General features: G+C 37.9%; 2 protein-coding genes across 3 annotated transcripts; one reads left to right on the forward strand and one right to left on the reverse strand.

Moving 5' to 3' along the window:
- The first annotated feature begins 408 nt into the window (after positions 1 to 408).
- LOC112183295 (WD repeat-containing protein 26 homolog) lies at positions 409 to 7,343 on the forward strand. Of its 2 annotated transcripts, none has more exons than XM_024321632.2 (6): positions 409 to 554; positions 736 to 873; positions 1,901 to 2,781; positions 4,436 to 4,537; positions 5,600 to 6,229; positions 6,964 to 7,343. In XM_024321632.2, the coding sequence occupies exons 3-6, from the start codon at positions 1,993 to 1,995 to the stop codon at positions 7,177 to 7,179; spliced, it is 1,737 nt and encodes a 578-aa protein (XP_024177400.1). In that variant the 5' UTR covers positions 409 to 554; positions 736 to 873; positions 1,901 to 1,992; the 3' UTR covers positions 7,180 to 7,343. The 2 variants fall into 2 exon arrangements, with proteins under 2 accessions (XP_024177400.1, XP_040371520.1); XM_040515586.1 differs by lacking the exon at positions 409 to 554 and adding an exon at positions 622 to 640.
- A 958-nt stretch (positions 7,344 to 8,301) lies between these two features.
- LOC112183296 (oxygen-evolving enhancer protein 2, chloroplastic) lies at positions 8,302 to 9,992 on the reverse strand. Its single transcript, XM_024321634.2, has 4 exons — positions 9,643 to 9,992; positions 9,096 to 9,328; positions 8,906 to 8,956; positions 8,302 to 8,764 (listed from the first exon to the last, which is right to left on the reverse strand). The coding sequence occupies exons 1-4, from the start codon at positions 9,890 to 9,892 to the stop codon at positions 8,504 to 8,506; spliced, it is 795 nt and encodes a 264-aa protein (XP_024177402.1). The 5' UTR covers positions 9,893 to 9,992; the 3' UTR covers positions 8,302 to 8,503.
- Positions 9,993 to 11,242: the final 1,250 nt, after the last annotated feature.

Genomic DNA, 11,242 nt, shown 5'->3' on the forward strand with positions numbered 1-11,242 from the left:
AACATAGAATACAATGATTATTCAAGACAAGAGAGCTTGTGCAATCTATTTTTATTATGCAAAATCCTAACTTGTCAACGTGACATTATTAAATATTCATATACAGTACACGTTTTTAAATAACTAGCCTAGTGACGATTCAAACTGTTAGAGAGACCGAAATTTCCTATCTAGTAACGCCTTTCCAACTTCATTCGTTCTTGGCCCCTGTTTGTCTTTTCGACTAGTTCTCAACCTCTTTCAAGTTTAATAAATTCAAAATGATATTGGTTCCACAAACGTGGAAGTGAAAGCGCCTGCCTCCCCCTACAAGAAGCAATGCAAAATGGACCTGGACATTAACCATTGCCTAGCCCAAGTGGCCAAGTCACAGCAAGTTCCCTAACATTGGCCCAAATCTGACCTGTGCACATCTGTAGGCTTCCCCATGTGAAGGTTGTGAGAAGGTGGCACAAGTTGAATTCGAGACTCATCTCTCTCTTACTCTATATAGACTCATCGAGTTGGTTTCCTCCACGCAAAAGAAGAAACTCAGAGTGTGTTATACGACAAAGGTACCAGATACTTTATTCATTTTCTTACAGGAAATAATACCACACCCCCTTTTCCCTCAAATCCATAACTCATTGGGGCATTCATTGTAAATTTGCAATCTGCTATTTCATTTTTTTCTATTTTCCATCTCTCATATATTATCTCACCTCAATCCGGTGTTTACTTTTAATGTGCCGACAGAGGAGAAAAAGCTAGTTCTTGTTCGGATGCCTTGGTCTCCTATTCTTCTCAATACCCATTATTGATTCTTGAATTCTCGACCTGTTGCTGTTCTGGGTTCTTGATCGGATTCGGTTCCAAACTGAAATCGCTTTCTGGGTATTAAAGATTTATGCTTTATAGTTTGTTAACCTCTAAATTTGGGCTAATCTTATGGTTGATTGTGTGCTCTTTGTTGGGTGTCATTTCCATATGATTGTTCTTGTTCTGGGTTTATGTCTGCTCTTATCTTGTGTTGTTTTTGGGTTCAGATTTCATTTTTTGATTTGTTTTCTATTGCTTACTATAGATGGATTGCCACGTTTTGATTGTTTCTGATATGGGTTGATCGCTAAGGATTTGTTTGTAGTGTCAAAATCATATCTTTATGGTCTGAAATTGGACTGATGCTGTTTCCTTAGTGGTCAGATCATTAGTTTAGTGTGTTCTTATTAAGCTCTTCATGATGCAGGGTATCAATAATTTGATGGATGATGTACATTCAATATTGAATGTTGATCATTTCATTAATGGTACATTTGGTCTATCATTTGACATTTCTGGTCATTGAATGATTTGCTGAAATCATAGGTTTTTCTAGTCATTTGTGGTGAAAAATGAAGAGAAACCATACTGGTTCTCAACTTCATCTTCTGATTACTTTTGATGTGCTACAAAGTTTCCCTGGAAGCTTTTCCTTAACGTGTCACTTTGAAAGATTGGTACTTTTGCGCGAATTTTATTTTAGATTGCTATCATGTAAACTGAAATGATTCCTTTGTCAGTTATTAGTGCCCTTTTTGTTATACTAGAATCTTGGAAGATTTGGTATGAACTTTTGTGAACTCTAACTTGGTGATATTAATACGCTATTAATGGAATTCTGTCCTTTGGTAACTATATGTAAAATTCAAAGTGTAAAGACAAATGCAAACTAGTCTTGATATATGTTTACATATAACGGATTATCTTTGAATATTGAATGTATGTGTCCTTAGGGTTTAGAGTTTGGTTTACTGCTTTAGAGAGCATCGTTTTAGTAGCTGCGTTTCTGTTTTGCTGTTTTGTTGTGATTAAATTTAACATAGAGTTTTATTTCTTACATTGAACTCTCAGAAACTTACTATTTTCATACTATATTATTCAGGAATTTGTTTCTTGTGACTGACTGGAGACTCTTGGGAAAATCTGCCTTGTTTTCTTTCATTTTAAGAATATATGGGCTGAGGTGCACATTTCATGGGAGGTGTGGGGGATGAAGAACCAGCCTCAAAACGCATGAAAGTATCCCCTGGTGAATTGAGAGGCCTTTCCAACGGTTCATCTTATACAGAGCCTGTAGCTGGCCCTTCAAGAGACTTGATGGCTCGGCCCCTACCATCCGAAGGGGACGAAGAGGTTGTTGGTTCAAAAGGAGTTATTAAGAGAGTTGAGTTTGTCCGACTAATAGCAAAGGCCCTATATTCTCTTGGCTATAACAAAAGTGGTGCTCGTCTGGAGGAAGAGTCTGGAATATCTTTGCACTCTCCTGTGGTAAATCGATTTATGGAGCAAATTCTCAACGGCAATTGGGATGAAAGTGTCGTCACGTTGCAGAAAATTGGTCTATCTGATGAAAATATTGCTAAATCTGCTTCCTTTCTGATATTGGAGCAGAAGTTTTTTGAACTTCTAGATGAGAAAAAGGACATGGATGCATTAAAGACATTGAGGACTGAGATTGCACCTCTTTGCATAAATGGTAGCAGAGTTCGTGAGCTTTCATCGTGCATAGTTGCTCCTTCATTTGTTGGGTCCCCCAGTCAAAACACTGTGAGGGCCAAGTCTCGACCAAAGTTATTGGAGGAATTGCAAAAGCTGCTCCCACCAACTGTTATGATACTTGAAAGAAGGTTGGAACATTTAGTTGAACAAGCCCTCGTCTTACAGCGTGATACTTGCATTTTTCACAACTCTTTGAACGAGGACATGTCTTTGTACACTGATCATCAGTGTGGGAGAGATCAGATTCCTTCTCGAACAGTGCAGGTTGGTCTAAGTTTATCTTATTGATGGTTATAAAATTAGATAGAGCTTATATACCTATTGGGTTCAATTGTTTGGGGGAATAGGGTAATCTTTGTCCTGATTGATTATGATATGAGTTATCTCAATTAAGTAGTATCAGTCTTGGGTAAGTTGGATGATTTTCCAGTCTTGGTTTATCATGCTTTATGTTCCTTATGAGAAGAGACTAGCGTTGTATTAGGTAAAGATGCTTTTTGGTTTGCAGTTATTCTTACATTTCATAGACCATGCGTATAATTGCTGGACAGATCTGCACCAGAAGAAGCACCATTAACATCCGAGAACAATTGGTAAACAAGACAGTGTAAAGTTGTGTGTTTTCTTTTTGGCACACTGGCAAACTGTGAAACCAGGGTCTCATATGAGACTACTGCAAGTTTGAAACCAATCGTCCAATCAATTACCACTCACTTTTGCTTCATGGTGTGATGGGAAGGAGCACTTGTGACTTGTGCAAAATGCCATTGGAAGTTACTTTTTAGTTAGAGACAAGGATATGGTACAATCTACCTTGTTCTAGGAGGAGGCTTTAGGCTATCACAGTTACATAGGGCATGATTGAAAAATTGTAGAGTATATAGGATCAGTAACTAGAGGAGTTTCAGATCAGAAATAGAGGGGTAAGTAGGTTGTCAGTAAAACTCCCTTGAAACTTAGATTCATGGAATTTCGGCTCAGAGAGGTGCACAGCTTGTACCGACCAGATTGGACATGTGGTACTTAGTAGCTTTTTTTGATAAAGTGGATGCATAATAAGCTCTTAGGCGCAGAATATTAAAGTTGGTTTTCTCCATTTTGTAGCATAAACTGTTTCCTCAATACAGTGAGTTGCTGTACTTGTATTTTCAAGCAATGATTCCTTAGAAGATTTTATGCAATGATAATGTGGGATATTGTTAGGTAGGTTGGTCAGCCTGTAGCTGGTTTCACCACGATGTGCGACCCCCCCCCTCTTTTTCTCCTCTGGTTGTGGGGGTTAGAAACTTAGAATTTAGATGATTTTAACCTGAAATGAGTCAAACTACAATGTGGCTCATCTACAGCTCTTAAGCGTCCAAAATTTGATTGAACATGAAAGCCATGGATTTGCTGACATTGTATCTTATCCTTTTGCAATTGGAAGCACTCAATTTTTTCAAGGTTCCTGGTTCTCTTCTTGTTAATATTTGCTGTTATTATCAGTAGTTCAATTCAGACATTTGTGATAGGTGCATTGAGAATGGCAATGTGTTTCCAGGCATCCTTGTTTATTACATCTCCCATCTCAATCAATTTCTGCTCAAGGTGTTCATGAGCTTGATCTATGTCTGATATCATATAATTAACTTGACCCTTTCTGTTACTCTACATTCTTTCCAACTGATGTAATTTTAATCCATTATATCTCTTCCTGTCTATGGTTTGTCTATTAATATGTTATGTAATGAAGATTGCCCTCCCTCCCTCTCTCTCTCTCTCACACACACACATACTGTACTATCCCTGCTGTATACTTTTTATTAATCTTTTTGTTGTGGATAGATAATTTTGCTTGTTTGGACTAGCCACTTTTTGGTTCTTAGCTATTAGTTGCATCTTTATTCTAAATCTGTCTTATCACATTTTTGTTTTGCAGGTATTACAAGACCACAGTGATGAAGTCTGGTTTGTTCAATTTTCACACAATGGGAAATTCTTGGCTTCATCATCAAGTGATAAATCAGCTATTATATGGGAGGTAACATTAATACTCTGTGGAGCTATCTTTAAACTTGTGTCTACTGTCTTTTCTCTACTTGAATTATCCATTCTTTACTCCGTGGATTAAATTTGATTTCTATTCCATCCGAAACAAAATGAATCTCTGTCAATGTATAGATGAGTACATCTCTGTTAGTGTGTAGATAATCTCTATTAAAAATTGATTTCTATTTATTTCAATTATTTCTTGACATCTACTTTTTGCATTCCAATCCTACGTTGGCATTCCATCTCTGTTTGCACTTTTGCTATTTCTTGATCAGATATCATAATTTTCTTATTATAATTGTTTGAAAGTGGCGGTATAAGTTCTTTTCATTATTTCTACTATCTTCTGTACTTTGAAGAAGTTGTACCGTGTATATATCAGCAACCTCTTTGTTAGTGTGTAGATAATCTCTATTAAAAATTGATTTCTATTTATTTCAATTATTTCTTCACATCTACTTTTTGCATTCCAATCCTACGCTGTCATTCCATCTCTGTTTGCACTTTTGCTATCCTCTTTTGCTATTTCTTGATTAGATATCATAATTTTCTTATTATAATTGTTTGAAAGTGGCGGTATAACTTCTTTTCATTATTTCTACTCTCTTCTGTACTTTGAAGAAGTTGTTCTGTGTCAGCAACCTCTTTGTTAGACTCGACTAATCTTGTTATGGCTCACATAACCCCATGTTGGATGGGAGAGTTGGAAATATATGAAAATAATACACGATCAAACCAAAAAAAAAAAATGAAAATGCATGCATACAGTCTAATTTCAGAATTGTTGCACTACTTTTGATTGGGCTGAGCCTGCATGCCCAATTTTTATCAGAACTTAAATCCTGGCTTAAAACCATTTCCAAGCCAGTTTGGAATTGAGAATTCCATGTGCATCCCGGTTAACCCTTGGGCTTATTTTACCTATTTTTATAGTGTTGCAATACAAAACATTTCAGAGTATAATTCTTATTTAAAATGATGCCGCTCTTGTTGTCTTCTAACTTTATCCTATTGTCTGAAGAAGTTTATACCCTACATTTTCATTTTTTAGGTTGATGTGAATGGCTGGGTTTCATTAAAGCATAGACTAGTTGGTCACCATAAACCGGTTTGCTCTGTTTCATGGAGTCCTAATGACTCTCAGCTCCTCACTTGTGGAGTGGAGGAGGTTGTCAGGCGTTGGGATGTCTCTACTGGTGAATGCCTCCATGTTTATGAAAAACCTGGCCTTGGTCTATTGTCATGTGGATGGTTTCCAGATGGGAAATGGATATTCTCTGGTGTCACTGACAAGAGTATCTGCACGTGGGAGTTAGAAGGGAAAGAGCTGGAGTGTTGGAAAGGGCAGCGAACTTCAAAAATCTCTGATTTGGAAATAACTAGTGATGGAAAGAAAATATTAAGTACTTGTAGAGAAAATGCTATATTGCTACTTGACAGGGAAGCTAAAGTTGACATACTACTTGAAGAGGATAAACCTATAACTTCTTTTTCTTTATCAAGTGATGATAAGTTGTTGTTGGTTAATCTTCTGAACCAAGAAATTCATCTCTGGAGCATAGCAGGTGAAGTCAAGCTTGTTGCCAAGTACCAAGGTCACAAACGCACCCGATTTGTCATCAGGTCTTGTTTTGGTGGACTCGAACAAGCATTCATTGCTAGTGGTAGTGAGGATTCACAGGTAAAAAATTTTGTTGCATCCTTCTAAGTCTTTTTGCTTCTTGTGTACAAGGAATACTGGAGGAGTAATGTTAAAGCATTAGATTGGGGATATACACATTCTTTAGCCTGTGTTTATGTTCATCAAGTATAAGGTTCTTATCCATCTTTGATGATTAAGCACAATGTTTAATTCTGGAGAGAAACACACTCACATTATATCAATTATATCACTTCTGTTGTTCAGAATATGTCTCCAATATGTTGCTGGGACCATTCCTGTGTAGATCATCATAGGAGAAATGAAATGATGAGAGATTAATGTTGAAGATGAATTGCGTCGTAGGCAGATGGGCTAGTTTATTTTGAACTTTTGTATGTTTTGTTCTAGAGCTTTGTTTATTAAGCTCTCCTGGCGGATGGGCAAGACCAGGAGTAGCTTTAAGTCCTCTAGGTTGCATGGTGTCTAGGAGATGTTGACCTATAAAGATAGGTGTGTCTGCACATGCGGTGTTTTTTTTTTTAATTAGTCTAATATTTTGAATTGACATTTATACACACATTCATGGGTTTGCTGGATGTTGTGATATTACCGACTGCCACTGTATGGTGAAGTCAACATGATGAAACTGCATTAAGTGGCATCACACAGGAGAAACAGACTTGTTTAGATATATAACTTTGCATTTAAATTTGAAAAGAAAATGTGAACATTTATTTGTCTTTGAGTGCTAACAAATGTGTCTCACTATGCAGGTTTATGTATGGCATAGATGCTCAGGGGAGCTCATAGAGGCATTGCCAGGACATTCTGGAGCTGTTAATTGTGTCAGCTGGAATCCAAAAAACCCACACATGTTAGCCTCAGCTAGTGACGACCGTACAATTCGGATATGGGGACTAAATGAGATAAAAGTGAAACACAAGGATGCACACAGCAATGGCATCCATTATTGCAATGGGGGAAGTTGAAAAAGACTTGGAAAGCAAAGAGCTGGTTATAATTTCTTTCACTGACCATTGCATTTGTGTAAATACTTTATCATTGTCAAAATCAGACATTCATGGCAAACAAGCATGTGGATTGTGCAGCAAGTAACACACTATATAATAAATCTACTATTTCATTTCAAGTACTTCTTATGTCTTTTCTTTTAAGTGCAACTTTTGAATATTTGTACATGAGTAAGGTGGTTGGCCTATTGGTTGCAAGTTCTTAGTTAGCATGCTATCTTGAGAAGCTACTTGTGCATTCAAAAATTGCATTTTTTTTTTATGGTAACTCATGAATACATGGAGAAGCAACCTCAATTGACCGTATTGAGGGTCGGATAATCTGGTGACTTGAGTTTCCTCTCTAGTACCTTACTAAGCTATGATTGTGTTTACTCATTGCTTGTTTTTCATGTTCAATTAAGCCTTTACATGTAGGATTGATAATTAGGGACACCCTGGATGGTTATCAGCCAAGGGATTCTCATACATTCAGAGCAAACTGGTTTAGGAATAATGGCCTGGAGCTCCTTGGATTTGTTTTGTGTAATAAGTTTTTCCAACCGGTATTGGTGTCCATATCAAATATATGTTAGGACTGGTAGACACTGGTACCCCTTCTACATATAAGATGGGAGTGTGGGTACTTCACAGCAATCCCTAGTTTTCTCAGCCTCTGAATCTGTGATCCTTTATCAAGTTGCCCAACTTCTTTTCTCAACCTCTGAATCTGTGATCCTTTATCAAGTTGCCTAACTTCTTCTCTGGCTTAAGCAGTAGAAGAAGACTCACCAATTTGAGTAAAACCCTTGGTTGAGTATTAGTTCCACATTGATCGGACTGAACAGAACCATTTGTCTTCTTCACTTAACAGTTTGAATTTTTGGGGTTTATACTACAATATGAGGAACCTTGATGACCAGATTGTGCCACCAACAGATGTTAGGTGAAAATTGAAGTATATCTCAGTCCCATATAAGTATATATTAAGCAAGTATTACTGTTGGAGAAACCATTTGTCTTGGAATTGGTAAACAGTACAGGACAATAATAACCCCCTCTTAATACTTTTGAAAGTACTAGACAGTGAGATCACTGAGATGGAAAAACTCATTTCAAAAGGGTTCTTTATACCATGAAATATTTCAATTTGCTCAAGGCTACTCCAACCAGTTCTCTCAATTATAACCAACTCTGAAACATTTGGGAGAAAAAAGTAAAAAGAAAAAGACTAGAGAGCTCAACACAAATCTTCATCAGTCTCAAGGTGATTTACATATACAAACCCTCTTTAGATTCTTATTTAGGCAACACTGAAAGAGGTTACAGTGTTCTCCACGAACTTCTTTGCTCCCTTGAACCACCTCTTGTCTCCGGCTTGGGCCTTGCAGATGTAAAGCTTGCCGTCCTTCACGGTGGCAGTGATCAGTTGGTGCTTACCACCTTCATCTCCATCAGCTGTCCTTGTCAACACAGAGATGAAGTAGTATGGTTTCCCATCAATTGTCTGAGTTGCAGATTCCAATATGTTGGCTGTGGCCACAGCACCTGAGTCGAAACCTCCCTACACATTTTAAAGTCAAATTCCATAAGAACTCGCGGAGATGAGTTGCCCGTTATGCATATGTTGTCATATATAAGGATTTTCTGCAACAAAAAGTTTGGTGACCCTGACAAGGATTAGAGATCAAAGCGCATTCATTACCTCAGAATCAGTCTTCCCAAAGTAGGCTTGTTTGCCTAGCAAATAGTCCACCTAGAAAACAATAGCAATATCAGAACCGAATCATTAGTAATGACAGTATTTTAAGTGATGGATCTGAATATCGAATATGGATTACATTGTCATAATGAGCATCAAGGACAAGCTAGCTAGCATCTATAGGCATATATACCTGGTTGAGGAATTGTTCAGGGCTCCCAAAGTCAGTGATAGACTTCTTATCAGTTGGGTTGATTGTGACAGTCAAGTTGCTGGTAACGTCGAAGTTGTCCTCGTATCTCAGAACTTGACCCGGATATTCCACCTCTTTGCTGGGATTCCATTTTGCAGGGATCGACAGCTTGAACCCTTCTCCAGCATATGTCAAGAACTCTGTGTTTGTCTTCGGCTTTCCGAAAACATTGGCTGCGCGCATTCATTTACGCGCTATTAGTCAAGCCCATTTGGTATATCATATGCTTTTGAATTGACGAAGTGCTTTCAGATAACCAAAATCATTTTCGACAATGTTTAGCAAGAATAGCTAGGTCACAGAAACATTTTTTAATACTTGCTTCCTTAAAAAGTAAGTGCATTCATAACACTCTGGAAGTTTTTGGATGATCAATAAAGCAAAAGTGCTTCCGCTTTCAAGCATATCATTAGAGACCAAGCAAAATTTCTTTGAAGCTAAAAACACCTTTGGTTTTCAAGTCAAGGAATAGAAGTGTATACTATACCGGATTCTCCATAAGCTGCATCAGCAGGTGCAACCTTAGTGCTAAGAGCAGCGCCACCGATGAGGAGGGTAAGAGCCAAACGGCGAGAGACAGCACCGCCGTCTTCCTCCTGGGCAGACTGCTTCTGGGCCCTGCAGATCACAACCTGGTTAGGCTTGATGCTCACCACTTGGCGCTGCGACGAGGAAGACCTAGCGGCAGTTGAAGTAGTGAGTGCATGGTGGTGCAAAAAGCATGCAGTCGAGGCCATTACTCTACTAAGCTCACTTTGTGATTGCTGTGGGTGTGTAACAATGTGAGAGCCAAGGAAAATGGGTTTGGATATGTTGTCTGTGTGATATGTGAAGGGAAATGGTTGGTTTAATTTTTTGGATATTGGATCAGGAGAGTGGATGATTTGGAGGATTGGATTTTGATGTGGGATAAGGTTGTAGGGGCTCCCATTGGTTCATAAGTGCCACGTGGCGACATTTCAGAGTCATGAGTTTGCTGGACTTGGACATTTGTCACTGTACCTTTTCTTCTCAAAGTGTCATTGCCTGTGTGGCTTTGTTTTGATCATGTTGTTGAAACTTGGAAGCTGGGACTCTGGGAGGGTGTACTTTGAGGCCCATTGGATGGGTGCGATTGATTATTCCATTGCAGATTAGATAATATGGACTTGAAAACCTGTCGAACTACTTATCTTCTAATTAGGGCAACTCCAACCATGGCACCATTTGGGGTGCTATTCTCATTTTAGCACCCCCGAGTTGCACTATTCATATAAAATTCAATTCTTATCTCCAACCATGAGGTGCTATATGGGGGTGCTATTTTCACTATTCTTGACTAAAATATAATATGAGTATAATTTTGATGAATATTATATTAAAAATATGTTAATTTAATTAAATAAGGTAAAAAAAAATAATTTAACATTTTATCATAATATTTAAAAATTATTATTATTATTTAATGAATTAAAAAAAAGTTTTTTTTTTTTTTTTTTGTCGGCATATACGACAAAAGTGTCGGCACATACGACAAAGAATCTAACTATTTAGAAGATATTTTGATGTTTTGTGTAGGCATATATGCCAAATAGCCGAATTTCGATGTGATATCAGCGCCATGTGTCAATCTCTAATTGGATGTTCAAATTACAGTTGAGTCTTTGTCCGCCACGTGTCATATCTTATCTAATGAAATGAACTCAATCCGTCCATAAATATGGGGTCATTATCATCCTCATCTCTCACAAATTCACAAACACTTCTCATATCCAAATCACACAAATCTTTCTTTCTTTTCCGTTTTGATTTTGTCAAACCATTTCTGCAATGAATCGTTTAACGAAATGGTTGCAGAAAGATCAAGAAGAGGCCGTCACGAGAAGTCGTCGACGAGCCTTGATGATGGCTGTCGCTGCCTTGCAAGTCCAAACTCTGGAAGATGAGGATTCACAATGGGGTGGTTCTTCAGAAGGTCGTACCTATTAGGCCAGGGATCAAAGCTGATGGATCTTCGACTCAAAGCTCAATACTTCACGGATCCGTGCAAGTATGAACCAAACATATTTCGCAGGCGATATAGAATGCAACCTTGGGTCTTTGACAAG

The sequence above is a fragment of the Rosa chinensis genome, chromosome 2 (genome assembly GCF_002994745.2).
Source record: "Rosa chinensis cultivar Old Blush chromosome 2, RchiOBHm-V2, whole genome shotgun sequence".
NCBI classification, from domain to species: domain Eukaryota; kingdom Viridiplantae; phylum Streptophyta; class Magnoliopsida; order Rosales; family Rosaceae; genus Rosa; species Rosa chinensis.

Excerpts from the sequence above, each read along its gene's own strand:
- LOC112183296 (XM_024321634.2), bottom strand. The coding sequence starts at position 9,892 with ATGGCCTCGACTGCATGCTTTTTGCACCACCATGCACTCACTACTTCA. Across the intron at positions 9,329-9,642 it reads TGCAGCTTATGGAGAATCCG|CCAATGTTTTCGGAAAGCCG; the intron begins GTATAGTATACA and ends GAATGCGCGCAG. Across the intron at positions 8,957-9,095 it reads CTGAACAATTCCTCAACCAG|GTGGACTATTTGCTAGGCAA; the intron begins GTATATATGCCT and ends ATTGTTTTCTAG.
- LOC112183295 (XM_024321632.2), top strand. The coding sequence starts at position 1,993 with ATGGGAGGTGTGGGGGATGAAGAACCAGCCTCAAAACGCATGAAAGTA. Across the intron at positions 2,782-4,435 it reads TTCCTTCTCGAACAGTGCAG|GTATTACAAGACCACAGTGA; the intron begins GTTGGTCTAAGT and ends TTTGTTTTGCAG. Across the intron at positions 6,230-6,963 it reads GTGGTAGTGAGGATTCACAG|GTTTATGTATGGCATAGATG; the intron begins GTAAAAAATTTT and ends CTCACTATGCAG.